Raw genomic sequence first — 18581 nt, forward strand, 5'->3', positions numbered from 1 at the left:
GAGGTATCATAGTTACAGTGCAAAAAAATGAGAATTTCAAGCTTAATACAAAAAAACATAGCACCAAACAAAAAGAAAAGAACAAGAACGCATGCAATTAACTGAGGTATTCACGTGAAACAATGGGCTTATTGACGACATGAAGCAGGAAGCAACAATTATCAGGAAATAAAATAAAATAAGAAGCTGGTTTTCTCAGGAATCGATTCAGACAGTCACACATGTTTTAGCTTTGGTTCGGCGTCAGGAACACACCTAAACGTCTGCAGCACGAGAGCTGGCTCCGCCCACATCTCCACAGTAACAATCCCCCCCCCCACCCCCCAATAATGACTTGATATTTTAGATCGATTCCACCCATGTCTCCATGGCAACAGCCACCAAACTCCACCCCATGTTGAGTGTGGCAAGTCAGTCTGACGTCACCCATGTCTCCATGGCAACAGCCAAGAAACCACGCCCCTGCTTGACTGCTGGTTCAGCTCGAAAGCCTCCATGGCGACGACTCCAATGCGCCACCGCTCATTAATAAAAAGCCGTTTGTTGTTTCTACAAAAGCTACAACAACATGTAACAAAGTGCGCTGCTGGGAAACTACAGTAACTGGGAATGTTGGGATTCCTATCGGACACGAGGGACGGCCTCGGCGTTCCGAGGTCTCGTTAGAGTCTACAGTTTTCAGGTACGTTCACTTCGCTACGAAGATGATTTGGCGTCAAAGAGACCACGTGTTCGTGAAGAAAACCGATGGAATAAGTGCAAATCTGATCAGGAGCGCCGTCAGAGGAGGAGACGGAGCGGCAGCAGCTGCAGTGGTATCAGAACCGTCTCACACCGAGCAGAACCAGCGTTTCTTCTTCCTCTGATTTCAGTTTGTTCAGACTAAACACTACGATGAGGCTGGTCTCAGGTGCAGCAGCACACCTGAGCTCGTCCACACACCGACAGTAAAGCAGTCATGTGATCATGCGAAGCAGAAAGGAAAGATTGTGTCTGCGCAAACGAAACGATGAAATGATGAAACGATGTGATGTGAGCTCAGCGTGTTCTGCTGTGGCGTCTCCACACCCCGTTCCTGTTGGAGGCTGCAGGACGCCACGCTGTGGGCTCCGGTAGGTGCTAATGCTGCGAGCTCACAGCTCAGTTGTTTTGGACCTGAGGTTGATTGGCTTTGAGGCTGCGCAGCGCTCGTCGAGCCGCCGCCGACTTGGCGATTCTGTAGCTGCGGCCCACTCCTTTGAACTTGCCCTTCCCGACCACCTCCACCGTCACACGCACCTTCCCGTCGTATGTGCGCTCTGCAGGGCTGCAGACAAGACAGATAGGTTAATATGCCACTCCTGTGCTACAAGTTAGCCAAAATGACAAGCTAATGTTAGCATGAATTAGCTGAAATATAACGTGTATGTTAGCTGTGGTTAGCTAAAGTGATACGCTAATGTTAGCTTGAGTTGGTCAAAGCTTTGGTCGATCCGTCAACAATTTCTAATCCTTCACCCTCTCATCATTTTATCTCCCACCCCTTCTCTGACTGAATAAATCTGTGGCATGGACGGAACATCCTCTCCAGGATGTGCGCTTAACATCCAGACGTGTATGTCCTCCTACCTGAACTTGGCAGTTTCTGGTTCCATCTCAAGAAGCTCCCTGACAGGAGAGCGTGGCACATTGGCAGAGAATTTCTCTGCAGGAGAAAGAGGAGCGATGAGATGACGATGACTGCTTTCAAACATCCAGACAAAGGTTAAGGTCTCACCTATGAGAGGCCTCATCATTGGATAATAGACCTGCCACACCGTCTCCAGGGACATCCTGCTGTCCATGTAAATGGCTCCAGCCAGGGACTCAAAAATGTCCCCCATGGCCTTCGGGACCTCGATATCCTCCTCTTTCTCCTCGTCTTCTTCAGAACGTCGCAGCTGGAACAAAAACACAAGCAGGACATGAGATACGATAGTAAACTTAAATAAACCTCACTGGATCCACTGATCTCTGAATCACTTTAACCAGGAACAGAGCAGCTCGACCAGGTGGAAAAATTCCATAAACACGTGACTTTGGCGTACAAGTCGCAAAGCATGCAAATTATGCAAAAAAAAAAAAAAAAAAAAGTGACTTATAGGCTGAAAAATACAGTACTTACTACTACTATTACTAAACCCCGGAGAGATGACCTTAAATCTTGTTCTTTGAGTTCTCAGTGAGCTCATCAATGTGTTAACAGGAACTCTCAGACTCTGAACAGAAACTAAATGTAAAATTGTAAATGTAAAAGCAGTTTCAGAGGTTGAACTTTCAGGAAATCACTAACTTCTCAGTATATTTGTTCTTAGAAATGACGATAAACCAAAACAAGCAAAATAAGAAATAAAACAACTAAATACTCCTTCCATATTCTAAATGAGGATCCACACGCCAGTTTTGTTTTTCTGTCCCGATCCACAGCTGTTTACATCTCACCACATAAGCAGCCACTACACGGTTCTGTGCAGAGGACACAGGAACATTCAGTCATGAGACGCCATGAAACCACAAAGTTTGCTTTCTTTCTTTCAGCCTTGTATGTTTATATCTGCTGCTCTTGAGGCAGAAAATACCTCTCAGGCACAACAAAGAGCTGATGTCGTGCCAAGAAAGTCATTCCCAGACAAATCCACCACACATGCCTTCAGTTTTACTCAGTGGAATACGAAGCAGAACCCCGCTGACTGTTTCTGAGAGCTCAGATCAGTTTTTTGGCTCCAGGCCTTTGTTCTCAGAAACAAGACTCACCTCAGAGTCCATGCCCTGCATCTCGTTCTTCTCCAGCTGAAACTGCACAAAGTCATCAATGACGTAGAACAGCTCCGGTGAGATGGACTTGAAGTACTTGTGGTAGTCGTATTTGACTGCCAGCGAGGCGAAGATGGTGTTGTTGACGAGCGCCGAGCGCAGGTCGGTCAGCACGCCTGGCGAGTGCTGCCGCGGGTCTTCGTAAAGGTGCTTTGTTATGAGGTAGTCTAGGATTGCATCGCCAAGGAACTCCAACCGCTGGTAACAATCTGAGGAGGCACAGATAGAACTGAGCTGAGGTCAAAGGTCGGGAGGTAAAGGTCACTCGGAGCGCAGACAGACCTGTGATGGTGTTGTAGTGGTAGGAGGCGTGGGTGAAGGCCTGCAGCAGGTACGCCTTGTTCTGGAACGTGTAGTTGATCTTCCTCTCAAAGTTTTCAAACCCAGAGATGAGGTGCTGCAACGTTCGCTCTGCGTCTGGGTGATTCAGCATGCAGCGGGGCGGGATCTTCAGCCAGCCATACGTCAGGTCCACGGTTAGAGTCTGACCGCTCCGCACCAAAACTAATGACGATGTCTGGGTCGCCCGCTCCACCGGTAAAACCTGCAGTCAACGAAAGACACAAACAGTCAGGTGGATCAATGTCTCCTCTGCATCTCATCCCCAAACTAACAATTTATATTCCAGAAGAAGCATCTAAATGTTGGGTTCTTGTCTCCATTCTTCCAGTTCATCGCAGTTTTACAGATTCCAGATACAAACTCGTTATGGGTTTTTCTATTTATCTGAATATTTTCTGGTGTTGACAAGCCCTGCTCAACTGAAGCCCAAGTATGGAGGAAGAGGAAAAAGTATTTATCCAAGCAAGCCTAAGGGCTAGCCCTGCAACCTGCGGCTCTTTGTAGCTTTGACCAAAACTTACATGAAATTTAATTGTATTGCTTTTTATACCCACAATAGAAAACTTTTTGAAAACTACTTTACACATCTTTTTTGTCCTAAAATCTAAAAATATCATTAAATGTTACAATTCATTATATATTTTTAGTTTTATAATGTCATCCCCACTGACCAGAAGTGTCCCACTCTAACAAACTGGCAGCGGTCCATGGGCCACCAGTTGATTATCAAAGCTGTATCAGGTCTTGCAGCTCTGCACGTTTCATTTAGTGAGCAAAGGGGCAGAAATGGCTCTTTTAATCAAAAAGCTTGCAGAACCCTGAGCTAGCCAAGCAAATTACAGATTTTTGTCGTTTTCCTGGCTTTTAAAACAACTTTTATTCAAAAACGGCACAGCAATGCGAGATAACTTTGTTCGGTGAAGGAAACAGCAACAATCTAAATAAACAGTGTCGTGGAAAAATGTAGAGCATTATAAAAGCTTGAGAAATTATTCTTTAAAACTGGCCCTTTAAATACTTTTGCCTCTTTTGTCATACTCTGTGCTCTGAGACTGATATAAGGGAAGACTGATAAGATATAAATTGTAAACTATTTTACAGTACAGTAGTCCCTCGTTTATCGCGGGGATCTGTACCCTGAAGACCAGCGATAAGTGAAAAACTGTGAAGAAGGAATAGTAGTACAAGTAGTAAGCAATAGTTTATTTTATCATTTATATATTAGGGGTGCACCGATTGCAGTTTTCTGGCCGATCACCGATTTCTAAAAAGTTCTGACCTGCTGATTCCGATTTTGTTTAATAAACGACACTGTCAGGTGTTATAAGGCCACAATGCACCTTCAACTCTCCAATATTTTATTGAAAAACATAACCTTGAACAATATCCCAGAAACAATACAAACTTGTTTTAACTGGCCATGAAGTTTTGCTCTGAAATATAAATGGAAGTTCAGACAAATGTTGTTAAAACTAAAAAAAATTGGTAAAATCGGCTTCTCATGCAAGTAGCAGCCGATTTCCCAAAATTAAGGAAATCGGGGCCAATTTATCGGAGCACCCCTATTATATATATTTATATATTAAGACGTTTTAAACACTTCCCACACTCTTGCAATATTCTAAACAATGTTTCTAAACTCTAAACGAACTCTAAACGAGCACAGAATATCATGATTTCAGCTGTGTGCCTCCTCTGCTCTTTGCAACCTGCAAGCACACTTGGCCACGCCCACTTCTCCACTCTGCACGCTGATCAGCTGTAACGAGAAGTTTATCCTGCAGTACGGGCTGCACAAATGTACAGCAGGTGCCAAATAATTTAAAATAATTTATTTTAAATAAAAATTCCATGCCAATCGTGCAGCTCGTCCATCAGTGTGTCATGTCCAATCTTATTTTGAAAAACCGCGATAGAGCGAGGCTGCGATAAACAAACCGTGAAGCAGTGAGGGACTGCTGTACATCACTTCAAAAACTATTAAACTATCCTTTAAAAGTGGGCGGAACAGGACAGCAAAATATGTGCATGGCTGAGCATGTAGTTTTGCAAGTTGTTTACACAAAACTAGGCTGTGATTTTCTAAAAGACGGCTCAGAAGACGATCACACGACTTGCTGGTGGCAAACAAAGAATGTAGCGAGACTGCGACAAGACATTTGTCTGTTTTCTTGCAATTTTGAGACACCAACTCATATCAGTCACATCCCAGTGTGATACTACCTTAAAGATGCTCGTATCTTGTATCACCACATCAAGAATGTTTACATGGAAATGTTCAGTAAAGGTCTAAACCAGAACAGATTCTGGAGGAAGTGGTGCATCAAATGATGCAGAGGAAGGTGACAAGTTCTGTAGTGACTGTCCTCTCCAAGTGTTTGAATAATATGGATGATGCTCTGGTTTCTCTGGAGTATTTTTCCAAAGTTGTATATATGAGGGACATGTCGACTCACCTTGAGGCCCAGCGAGCACAAGAACATCTGGGCGGCCCTCTCCCCACAGCTGGTCAGGTAGCAGCCCAGCAGAGCCTCCACACAGTCGGCGATGCTCTTGTCAGCGATGCACTGCTCCGTGTGCAGGTCATAAGAGATGGACTGCTTCCCAAGCTCCGTGCCGCAGTTCTCTTCCGACGGGTTCCAAAAGCCCACCACGAAGTCGTCCTCCTCCCCCGCCTTGCTGGGGTCCAGGTAGCACATGGCGTCCCACGAGCTGTAGTCAAACTCCTCAGCCACATGTACCTGCTCAGCTGGGTGAGTGGGCTTCTTGGGGGGCTTCCATTCGTAGGAGGGGTCCATGGAGGGGGAGGAGCCCGAGACAGGGCTGGGGGAGTGGGGGAAGCCGCTAAGAGAGATTTTCTTCCCGAAGGCTCCCGAGCCCAGCAGCATGTTGTCGATGAAGCGGATGTGCTCCTTGTAGTACTCCAGATCATCCTCCATGTTGACGTCGTACTTCGGCTCGTCCTTCAGCATCAGTTCTTCTTCGTCCTCATCCTCACACTCATCGTCCCGCTCCTCGTCATCGAAGTCATTCCCAGACCTCCCATTGGACACCAGCTCCTCTCTGGCCTGGATGAAGAACAGGAAAAATCAAAACGCAGCACAGGGGGAGAACAACTGGCCTTGACGTGGGACTCAACAGAAGACCAACCTCAACAGAGTCCATTCTGTCGGTGCTGCTCTTGTCCTGGTTCACCGCGTATCCAGGAGGCAGCCAGTTAACTGGGGGGTCGAAAATGGACACTACCATCCTGCTGGGGAGTCCTTTCTTCTTCCCCAGACGGTACAGGTTACAGTTGCTCACCTGGAGGACGCACAGACCACGAGGAAACACCACACTGATACTCGTTGCAAAGTAGGAAATCAAAAAAGTGGTTCTGAACTAAATGAAGCAGTTTGAAGGTGGGTGCAAAACAATGAGGTAGGCAACAAAATAATGTGCACGGTCAAGAATAGTTTTAAAAGCTGTGCACACAAAACATGCTGTGATGGCCTCTCAAAACGAGCTGCACGACTCGATGGCGACTGATTCAGACTGCAGTTGAAAATCCATGCACTTTACCTGAAATTTGAAGGATTTTTAATCAACTAGTCTCCCAAAGGTTGCAGATGTTAATGAGTTATCACACTAATCCCTGATAAAAGACAAAAAACCGTGTGCAGACTCTTCAAGTGTCATGGGTAGAGCAGCTGTTAGACCTGGCTGCAGACTCTCTGTGTAGATTTTACATGTTCTCCCTGTGCTGCATGGGTTTTCTCTAAATACTCAGTTTTATGCCCATGCAAGTCAGCTTACAGCTTTAAACTGTCCCTAGATGAGTGTGGTTGTTTGTTTGTCTCGGTGTGGCTCTGTAATGGACTGGTGACAGGTCCAGGGTGTCCTCCACCACTCGTCAATTAACTGATGGAGATACAGTAGGTACCAGCTCTCTATGACTCCACATGAAAAAGCAGGTAAACAATTAAATGAATGGGTTTTATTTCTAACTTTATGCCTTAGATCATTACTCATTACTATGAGTAATGTCATGAAAACTCGGGAACATTTAGTCTTCATCACTTTGAACACTCCCACCTAAAACAACATCCCAGCTCCAACTGTAGGAGCTCTGTGTTGGGATTTTTTTTTTAAAATACTGACAGACATAATTAATTTAAACATAGGCTGAAAAATAAAAGGTTTGAATGTTTTAAACAAAACTGCAGGTCAGAATCAACTGCTAGAACTTAACGTTCACCTTTAATTTACCCAAATTACTACGCAGGTTGTTGAAAACTGAAAAGACAAAAGTTATGTTCCAGCACAAACTGTACAGAGTTTAAAGACTCAAATAAGTCAGGATTTAATTACAGGAACAGCCCAAAGGTGCGGTTCTTTCTACAACTTCTAAGCTCAACCTTTAGACAGGAAGTAGTGTGCGTGCCTCACCTTTTTGCTGCGCATGTAGCTGAGGCGGCCCTCATGGGCGTCAGAGTAGGTGCAGAACAGGTAGGTGGTGATGGCGTGCTTCAGGAAGGAGTCTCCAAGCATCTCCAGGCGCTCCAGATTGAAGCCATCGCTGGCATTAGACAGAGTCAGCGCCTGCAGGATCAGGCCTGGGTTTGGTCCCAGGTTCCTGGGGGAGTCTCTGGCTACAGTGAGGTCAGGGCGAGGGGCTCCTGGCTCGCTGTCTGAGGTAGTTTCATTGGCACGAGTACATTCATGGCTGGGCTGGGGAGAACTGGAGCTGAAGGGGGGCTGCATGGGAGCTGAGGTAGTGTCGTGTTTGGACTCAAAGGAGCTACAGCCTTGGTGGCTGTCAGGTTGCTGAAGGTGCTCATCTCGGTGGCCGTCATCGTCGATGGCCGTGCCGTTAGTTAAGTTCTGTGTGCAGTGGCCCTCTCTGGGACAGGGGGCAATATGTGTCCCCTGGTGGCCACAGGGGGTGAGACTCTGGTGCATACAGTCAGCGTCATCGCTGCAGGACTCGGGACAGGAGCTGAGAGTCTTGATATCGATGGATCTCTTCCAGCCAAAGTCCAGGTTCGAATACCTGACACGGACAGAGCAGGTCAGCTTTAGATCCAACAACGCCTCGAACATTCTGGCACGTAATTTTGATCGAGCAGTAATCGAAATCAGTGCCTAGAGAATTTAATCAGATTTGGTTTCCTATCAGACACTTTTATGTGCTGTATCAGAACTGGTAGTATTACTCTGAAAGGAGAAAAATAACAGTTTAGTGCATGTGGTGTTTATTATTATTATGATGTATAAATGACACATTTTACACCTGATCAGCCAATCACAGCTCGACCTGAGAAAATTCCAAATAAAAATGTTTTATTGTTTTTTTTTTTTAAATGCACCAGATTAAAACAAAAATGAATCTGCTAAATGAAGTGAAATCATCTCCATGTTAGTTCAGCAGGATGAACAGTAGGTGGCACCAGAGAACGAAGGAAGAACCTGAAGTCTGGGTTTGATTGATCAATGTGCTCTGAACTAAGATAAAAACGAAATCAGCCATTAAATGAAGTTATTTTTAGAACAGAGAACTTTTGAGATTTTATCTGACTTCTTTAGATTTTTATTAGTTTTGCTGTTTTATGATACTGATCTATCATTTTCTGAATCATGCTTGATTTAATTTTATTTATAAATTAATATTTTTGTATATATTTTATTACTAGATGGGGATGGGGGATACATTTGTAGAATATCTGTCGTCTGACAAGAAACCGGATTGTTCTGTAGATAACGTATTTGAACTAATGGGACACTTTTTGATTGATCTCTGTGGGAGGGGCTTGTTGTGTCACACGGTGCAGTGTGTCTGATGGACACCTGAAGTCTGGGGGGAGGGTTTGCGCCCCCACTCCGGCCTCAGTGGCAGTCTGAGCTCGCAGCTCCTCGGCAGTCAGCAGGCAATGGAGGCGGTACAGGATGCTGGGAAGACACACGGCTTTCCTCCACAGGGAGGCGGGAATGGGGTGGATGGCACACAGCTCCGGAACCAGGATCTGACCCCACGACACAAACAGAAACTGTCAGGCACAATCAAGCAGGCACACGGGTCCAAACCCAGACAGAACCATCGGCTCTGACCTGTTTGTTCTGCAGACTCTCCCACTTGGCTTTCCTTTTCTCAGCGCTGCTCAGAGGCAAAGCTTTGCCCTTCTGGTTCAGGTGTCGGGGGGTCAGCAGGTTCAGCCTGAGGACAGCAAACCCGCCCCACACAGAGAGACACGTTGAATAAAAAACAACAAACCTGCAGCTGTTTTAACACAGATCAGAGGCCTACTCACCTGGAGGAGGTGTGGTCCACATCCAGCAGCGGCTGGTTCAGGTTGGATAAGTCCAGGTTGTACTTGGTTTTGTAGTACTCTGCGAAGGTCTCATACTCTGGCGAGGGAAACTTGCTGAGTGGCGTCAAATCTGTGTACACGTCGGCCACATAGAAACGATGAGGCTGGTCGAAGTTACGATACCTGAAGGGGAGGAGAATGACAAGTTCAGAGTTTTAGTTTATTTTCTCAAAAAATATTCAGTCTCTGTTAAACTGTGACACCTTGGAATGATGACAGCATCCTGGTAGTCCTCCAACTTGAAGATGAAGGGGTTCTGCTTGGTGTATTTAGTGGTAGGAATGCCTGTGCGGGCCTCAGACTTCTCAATGTCCTCCATGAACCTAAAGTCCATGTCTAGAGTGAATGAATCTCCAACTGATGCAGAAGACAGAGAGAATGATAGAAGCACACTGACAGACCCATGTACTGATAATGAGGAGGAGGAGGCGATGAAGAGCACTCACCAACATTCAGAGGTAGAACGCAGTAAGCTGAGTCAGCCTGCGTGGGCTTGAACTCCAGTGCAGGTTTCTCCAGGCGGAGGATGTGGGAGAAGATGTACTGGTGCATGCGGGTGATGAGGTCCAGCTGGGCTGCGCTGAGCGTGAAGCCACATTTCTGTAGCTCGATGGAGATCGTAACCTCGCCCGAACGAGTGTACACTGGGAAATGGGGGATCTGTACAAGATGGAGGGGAAGGAAACTTAAATTATGCATCTCTAATGAGGAAAATGGGGTAAACACAAATACTGAACAGAAGTGTGACTGTTGAATAAAGCAACATGTACAAGTGGAAACCTACTCGAGGTATGGGTTTGGCAGTCAGGATGCCAAAGCAGCGGGTGGTGTCCTCTGGTCGGTACAGTTTCCTCCTGCGGAAGTTGAGTTCATCAGGGAGGGGCGTGGTGAGGACCATCCCGATGACATACAGGTAGTACGTCTGCTTCAGGAGGGCGTAGCTGTCCTGCAGACACTCCGGTATCTGTGGACGACACGTCACCTCATGTAAATATTTACTTACTGATTTTAACAACCTGAAACCTGCGAAATTTAGCCTTTTCTTTTCATCCTGATTAAATCGGAGCTGACATTTCTGTTTAAAATTACAAGTTTAGCATTTAGCACTGGTCAAACCTTGAAAATAACATTTTTCACAATTTCATGCGAGATAGCAAGAGTCAGATTCAGACCACGGGTTGTGATCGAATCTCCGCTGATACCACATAAAATTTGAGCATGACGTACTGAGTTTCATGGTATATTTTGCTAACAGACAAGCGCAGGCTAAAAATAAGATTGCATGTCTATCGGCTTTCTGCAGCGTGATAATATAACAAACAGCAGGAAGTAGAGGATCATCTCCCCGAACCTACGGCTTTAGGGTAGCACTGCCTCCTCTTGGTGGAGCCGGGTCGACCTGGGACGTTGGTCTCCTCCTCATCGTGGAGGTCCAGCTCCTCCTCGTACTTCACCGTCTCCTTCCCCACAGGCATCAGGTGATCGTCCAGCTCACCTGCGACCGAGCAAAACCAGAGAGGAGTCAAACCACAGAGAACCGGTTCCAGGTTTTTCCTGACGGTCAGTAAATTGGATTTCTACCGATTTTGTGGAGCTTCTCGCAGCAGAGCAGTGCGACAGCTTTTTCTGCCAGCCGCGCGCAGTTCATGACGGGACCCTGAACACAGAAACACATCAGTACGATGAAGAGGCGAGGGTGAACGCTTACTCATTCATGAGAGAGGCAGAGCTGAACCTTGACAGGAGCTCTCAGAGGAGAGTTTATGGGTAGGTAGAGGGTGGATTGGAAGCGTCTGTCCTGCAGCTCCTTAGTTTTACATTTCGGAGCGAGGTGAGTGAATGGGTCACTCGGCAGCCGAGCACAATACCTGAAATCAGAGGAAAATTCTTAAAATATAGTTGTTGTTTTTTTACTCTATGCTATTATTGTAGCATAAAACTCTTCCTTTACCTGTTAATATGTCCAATGGCGGTGTTGATGGTGACCTGCGGACCTCCATCCTCAGACTGCAAGACGTATGGAGGCATGATGCTATCATCATCCAACACCTGATCTGCTTCAAACTCACCCACCTCCACAGACTTGGAGCATTTATTTCTCAGGATCTGCTCAGAATGAAACCACATCATTAATCATCCTCCTCTCTTTATGCTTCCTCGGAGAACAGTTTTGAATTAGCTTTTATTCAACCCTACAATTTAAGCAGCTTCAGGTGCACATATAAACCACACTTCCTGCTAAAGAACTTAACGTGCTCGGTTTTCAGCGGGAATAGTTTTAAAACGACGAGTTTTAAGAATTTTTTTTTACTGCAACAAAACCACCACACGGTGTTCCTCAAAAGTTTCCTCTGCTACGTTCTACAAACCAGTTCCTGCTCAGTCAGGTCATCAGTTACCTTCTCGATGGCCTTATAGGTGGTCAGATCCTCCTCAAAGCTTTTGGTCCTCTTGGAATCTGCCAGCATGATGTAGTTGGAGACAGGGGCCCGGGCTCGACCCTTGGACTGAACGTAGGACCTGTAGTCAGTGGGTAGGTCGAAGCGCACCACCAGGTTACACTTTGGGATATCGACACCTTCCTCCACGATGCTGGTGGCAATCAGTAGGTTGGTTTCATGAGCTCTGAACTTTCTGAGGACCTGGGAAAGAAAATTACAAACAAACAAAAAAAAAAAATCACATTTATTGTTTAAAACCCATCTGAGGCTAACAGTGACCGTTTATCATGCGGTGTAGCCTGTTTGTAAAACTAACTTTACCTCCTCCTGTTTCCTAAACTCAACCTCCATCTGTTTGTTCCTCGGCTGGTTCTTCCCGATGCTGTGGCCCGTGATGAAGTTACTGTTGATGTAAGCCAGCTCCAGGTCCTGCTTCCCCGCCTCTTTGATCAGACTGCAGACAGCAGCAACACAAAGACACTTACTCTGATGAGCTGTCACATGATTATATTTCCCCTGACCCATCTGTGCGTTTTAGTCCAAAACATCACAGGAACAAAAGGATGTAAACCCTCTTTGAGAGCCATCGTACCGGTTCAGGACCACCGCCGTGTACCGCCTCTCCACAAAGATGATCCCACACAGGATGTTGGTGAATGGTGAGGGAAAGTTAGCCTCGGGCCTATCTTTAGCCTCCACCTCCTCGTCCTCGTCTTCATCCTCCGAGTCGCTCCAGGACACGTAGTTGTCCTGGTTGCGGTTGTTGTACCACTCGACACTCTCAAACTGCTGCCGCTCCAGAGGCTTGTACTCGTGCAGGATCTCGAGCAGCCGCAGGACTTTCGGCGTGACGAACTTCAGGTCCAGGGAGGCAGGAGAGAACTGCTCTTCGCACAGAGCGTGGACTTTACGCAGGATGGTGTCGGTGAAGAGCAGGAACTTACGGTTCAGCTCCTCCTGCTCGTGTTTGATGTACTTTTGCAGCTCACGCACCATGATGCCTGCGGCCTTGTCGGCACACCAGGGACCCAGAACCTGCAGCACGGCTCGGCAGTCGCTCAGGATCTTAAGAGGACAGAGATCCGCTGTCAGTCACTTCACACAGAAGAAACTAAATAAAAAAACTGAGGGATTTAAGGACGCAGATCTTTGATTCTGACCTGTTTGGAGATAAACGTGGGGTCCCGGTCCTCTCTGGAAACACGGATGTTGCAGTCATTAAGGAAGTGTAGAGCTTCATCCAGCTCCGCCTGCAAATGGGATGAGAGCCCACTTTTATCCACGTAGGGACCACAGTCCAGCACCACTTCCCTCGGCTGGGACGTGTACCTGAAACACAGGGTGCGGTGTTTGTTAGTCAACCAGAACAACCATCTCAGACTGAGCCCGGTCCCGCTCTGTGCGGGGGCTGCACGCACCTGTCAAGGACCACCAGGTCAGTGGCGGTCTCAGCTTTGCTCTTCAGAATCCTCTCCAGATTCTGGATCTTCTGCTCCAGTTCTGACGGGTCACACTTCCCGTTGAGGATGGAAGCAGTGAGGCCAAGGATTCGAGGACCACAAGTGCACTCCTCAAACAGCTGCACACCCAGAGAACAGCCATGCTGTGATACGGGTTTCTTCTTGAACGAATCAACAGTTGGGGAGCGTCTCACCTTCATGATGTCACCATATGGGTGATCTGTGATGGCCAGGTGACAATCGTCAAACACCACCAGGTTGATCTTAGACAGAGGTAAGATCTTGGTCCTCAGAATGTGCAGGAAAATGTGGCATGTCATCACCAGCACCTGAACCAGATGATTTAGTAATCAGATTCTGATACGCTTTACACACACAGGATTACATGAATTAATTTTCTACCTTCATTGGAACAATAAAGTTCATTTGTAGTAAAACATTAAAGAATTATAGCTCTAGCATTACTTAGTTGTGACACAGGGATAAATAAAACCTGAGTCAAAATCTGAATACATTAAAGATTCAATAATTCATTATTAAATACTTTAGTTATTTAACTAAAATAAGGAACCAATTTAGCGTTTTTTGCTCTGATCCATCATCTGAACCCTCAGCCAGCTGACCGATCAACTGAGAATTAAAGTGATGTCAATTTTAAACTTTGACTCTGACAAAAAACGGTTTGTAAGCTCAATCATCCAGGTAGATGAAAACAAAAAAAGGTTAAACGAAACATTTCTCCCTTAAAGAAACTTGTCCAGATGACAATTAAACCTGTTTTGTTTTGACTCTGACAGAAGAAAGAGAAGCAGCCTATCTGTGGCGAGCTTTAGAGTAAAATCGCACAGGGCTGTGACTGTTGGAGAATAGTTGGTGACTCAGAGTGGTGAGAAGATCAGCAGATATTCCACTGCAGAATCACTGAATCGAGTGGCTGCAACAAACTAGCCATGTGGACGCAATTTGAACGGACACTTTTTGACAATCGTGGCCCAGTTTCGTTAGCACATCTTGGAAAATGGCATTCTTGGCCGTGCGCAACATTTTGTTCCAGAAATTGGCAGCAGCCCCAATGTTTACAATTTCCATCCATCCATTATCTTTACCCGCTTTTTCCTTTTCAGGTCGCGGGGGTCACTGGTGCCCATATCCAGCAGTCACTGTGCGAGGGGCGGGATCCATCCAGTCCATCACAGGGACATAAACAAACGAGACAACCAACCATTCACTCTCTCACTCACACCTAGGGACAATTTAGTTGCCGATCAGCCTAACATGCATGTTTTTGATCTGTTTGCTGTAATTATATCTTGCTTTTATTTGATGCTGTGATCTTTTTGTTAAGCACTTTGGTAACGGTTCCCGTTTTAAATGTGCTATACAAATAAATCTGACTTGACTTGCTGGAGGAAATTGGAGTACCTGGAGAAAACCCACATTCAAACTTCACCCAGAAAGTTCCCTGGCTGGGATTCGATCCGACGACCTTCAGCTTTACCAACCCGCCATGCTGCCCTACAATTTCATCTACTCAAGTAAATTTTTTTAAATGAATATAGGCAGATTTAGAACAGTGTTTTTAAACTAACATTTATCATCTGTTTTGTCTTTAGACCTGAACATTTGGAGTTGTTGTCTTGCATAAATTCTGTGAAAGGAGTACTTCCATGCTGGTGTCAAAATGTGTCCTTGAGATAGGTTGGAGATGCATGCGGCAAAACCGAGATAGAGTCAAGGCATGTTTGAGATGCTTCTGATGACTCTGAAAAAGCTGTTGCAAAATGTTTTGAACATAAATTCAAGTAACAAAACTGTGCAACTATGCGAATGATGCAAGGAAATAAAATAAAAAACACAAACGTAACCAGGACGTTTTGGAGATTTCACAAAAGCCAACTAATCTGCAACATCTACAGTGAGATATTACCTTTAATAATTCATAAACTGGTTCTGCCACAGAAAACCCAAAGTTTTCCTTGGCTGTCGTTTACTACAGAACTTCAAAATCAGCTCCCATTTTATATTGAATTGTACAAAAACAGCTGAACCTGCTTAAAAGTTTAACCTTAAAGCAGCCAGTCCAGTAAATAACCAACATCCTGAGCTCTAAACTTGTCCTGATGGGAAATGATGCAAATCAACTTTTAAATTTGTTAAAAGTTCAAACCACAAAAACAGCCTGTTTAAACACAGAAGCCAAAAACTTCACCTTCCTTCAATAACCAATCCAACTCATTCATAGTTAATACCTGCAGGCCATGAAGGCGTCTCAGGAAAACAACTGGAAAATGTGCATTTTTTTACAGAAACTTTATCCTTAAAGAGGAAGAGTACCTGATTCTCAGATATCTCCTCACTCCATTGCTGCTCCGTCCATGCCGACACATCCTTCCAGTCCGTGTACTCTCCCACCTGAAGGTCTGAGTGAGTTCTCACCGCAGCCGCTTGTTGGACCACAGACGAAGCTGCACGCACACACACACAGTCACACACAGAGCTTCATCCTGGACATTAGACTGGAGCACAAGCTCACCTGAGTTCACCAGGAACACCGTCCTCCTGGCGTTCTCCTGGTAGCTCCCTCGGATTTGGTGGGAGAGCTCTTTAGTTAGAAGTACTGCAATGAAAGTCTTCCCTGAGTCGGTGTTCAAGCAGACGATAGTGTTGCGTTCAAGAGCTGCTTCGAGAAGTTCAACCTGTGGACAACGTCACAAAGTCAGAAAAACATATATCATAACAGCTAAACAAAGAAAAATAAAAAAGAAATGACTATTTTCTGTGAGAATGCTGAGTGTTAAATGACTGCCAAAATTTGTTTAGGAAGTTGACACTGAGATGTTAAAGTTAAAACACGCTAAACAAACAAACAAAAAAAAAGGGCAAATCTATAGCTAAAAGCTAAGTAAATCTGAAGCTCAAAGCTAAAATTAACAACTGCAGCTAAATGCTACACCTATTTTTGCTCAAACTTAAAATTAACAAAGCTCCAGCTAAAAAAAAAAACATATCTATAATCAAAACTTCAGCTCAAAGCTGCAAATTAGTTGCTTAAAGTTAAAATTAACACAATTATGTCTAAAATCTAAAATGAGAAAAACTGCAACATCAAATTAAAAAAACAGAAGCTACAAATTGTCATTGAGGAGCTAAAAAGGAGCATAAATAGACAGAAATGGAACAAATATGCTGATGTAAATTTCAAAGAACAATGTTTTCAAAGGAAATGAAGAGATTTTTATATATTTCTGTGGGGGGGAAACAATTGAAAAAAAATCCAATAATTCTCAGTCAGGTCATCTGGACAGTTTCTTTTTTATAGAGACGTTTCACCCTCTATCCGGAGGGCTTCATCAGTCTGAGGAGTTCCAGTAAACTGTTTTCCTAATTCTAAATAAAGTTAAATATATTAAAAGTAGAATAGTTACAAAAAGCAAACATCATAATACACTATTCCTGACTGAGATGATTGTTTTGGTATGCGATTGGGTGAAATGGCACAAAGTATAAACACAACGCAGGCATTTAATCTTAAAAATAGAAAAATAATATAAAAAATAGTTTTAGTTGGTCAGAATGTACAATCTGTGGAGGAGGATTCAAACCAAAGACATGCTAACAGGTGAACTTACCTGATATTTCCTGGGGGTGTAGATGTTGTCATGGATGGCCTCCTGCTGCCACGGCAGACCAACGAACGGCCCCATGGGTGACGTGGCAGGGGTGACCAGCTGCAGGCCCGCCATGCTGCAGAGGGAAGGGAGGTTGAAGGGGCTGAGCTCCTCCAGACGTCCCCTTATCTCATTTCATCATCCTGTCTTTACTGAAGTTCACTGGCAGGAGACAGAAGCGTCACAATCACGTCAAACCGATGACAGAAACCAAAATCAATCTGTCAGAGGATGAGCAGGATCATCGAGATGACAAGATACTCACAGGTAACAGGTGAGAGTTGCCGGAAACACTTAATCTGGGCTTCATGATAAGATTTAAATTCGTTGACTCCGATTGTTTCCTCACATTTAGATGGGAACAGACCTGAAACAACAACAGCAATAAATAAAAACAGAACATCGTTATGATGCCCTGCAAAATCACTACAAACACCTGGAACAGACAGCCCACCTGTCAGCAGGTGTCATCCAGCAGCACTGACTGAACCCTGCAGCTCTGCACGAACTGCAGGGACAGGTGGAAAGGTAAGATCCGATCATAATAATCAGACAATTAAAAACTAATGGACACAATATTCATTCAACCTTTATTTAGACTGGTTAATCCCATTGAGCCTCGGGGACTCATTTACAATATAACAGTAAGCAGTGATAATTTGTTAAATAACGGACAACCATGATCTGATGTTTCAGTTTTACGTCTCTAGCTCGGGTCACCTGGACTGGACCAACAGTCCGGACAGAAACAAACCCGCAGTCAGAGCTCGGACCGAACCAGGATTCGAACCAGGAGGTACCAGCAATGCGTTATCACGGCTATTATTAGCAAGTGTAACGGCTAGCCTCAGTGTGTGGACACCCCTGCTATGACCCGGTTCGTTTGGGGACACGCACCCGGGACAGGACCGTGTATGATTCGACACAAACACACGGTCCGAGTCCATAACCAGCCCAGCAGCGTGTAGACAGAACCGCGACTCCATGCTCCATCATGCCAGACAAGCTAACACAGCTAGCAGGGCCGTTCTGTCCCAGCGAATAGTTCAGAAAACCCAAACAGAACTTCAGAACCTCACCTGCTGCTTTAGTTTCTCCTGATTGTCTCGACTGAAAAGACGTGAACTCGTTCGGTGGAAGTATTAGGTGCCATCCAGGTTCGTTGTCCCGAATCGTGGTTACTCGTCCACGGGGAACTACTTCCTTCCACCTGGGCCTCTGCTACGTTAAAACATGTACGCCAACCGCGCAGCTGCGCATGCAGCGGAGCACTGACTTTCTACGTAAAACGGACGAGAATAGCAGTCCTGCGTAAGGAGGTAATTCGCCTCGGACGGAAAGCGTCAACAGCTCAAGAGCGGAGGGAGATTACTGAGGGGCCGGGGGCCACAAGACCGGGGTTTGCGGGGGAACCTGACCCGGAGAGGGTTCTTCTGATCAAAACCTGAAAAATGGCCCAGAAAACTGTAATTGATGAAAAATTAATCCACA

The 18581-nt window shown here is 45.3% G+C and overlaps 1 protein-coding gene across 1 annotated transcript; it reads right to left on the bottom strand.

Annotated features, from left to right (window-relative positions):
* Positions 1 to 320: 320 nt before the first annotated feature.
* Positions 321 to 18312, bottom strand: dicer1 (dicer 1, ribonuclease type III). Its single transcript, XM_037695144.1, has 29 exons — positions 18170 to 18312; positions 17356 to 17457; positions 17052 to 17252; positions 15956 to 16118; positions 15757 to 15887; positions 13617 to 13751; positions 13381 to 13541; positions 13123 to 13291; positions 12555 to 13027; positions 12284 to 12416; positions 11921 to 12163; positions 11473 to 11627; positions 11257 to 11389; positions 11103 to 11178; positions 10877 to 11016; positions 10306 to 10485; positions 9968 to 10181; positions 9725 to 9878; positions 9462 to 9644; positions 9262 to 9367; positions 9001 to 9176; positions 7603 to 8206; positions 6325 to 6477; positions 5631 to 6242; positions 3115 to 3376; positions 2773 to 3041; positions 1757 to 1919; positions 1609 to 1684; positions 321 to 1306 (listed from the first exon to the last, which is right to left on the bottom strand). Exons 3-29 carry the CDS (start codon positions 17163 to 17165, stop codon positions 1141 to 1143), a joined length of 5544 nt encoding a protein of 1847 aa, XP_037551072.1. The 5' UTR covers positions 17166 to 17252; positions 17356 to 17457; positions 18170 to 18312; the 3' UTR covers positions 321 to 1140.
* Between the last annotated feature and the right edge of the window lie 269 nt (positions 18313 to 18581).

The sequence above is a fragment of the Nematolebias whitei genome, chromosome 21 (assembly GCF_014905685.2).
Source record: "Nematolebias whitei isolate Nwh7 chromosome 21, NemWhi1, whole genome shotgun sequence".
Classification (NCBI taxonomy): domain Eukaryota; kingdom Metazoa; phylum Chordata; class Actinopteri; order Cyprinodontiformes; family Rivulidae; genus Nematolebias; species Nematolebias whitei.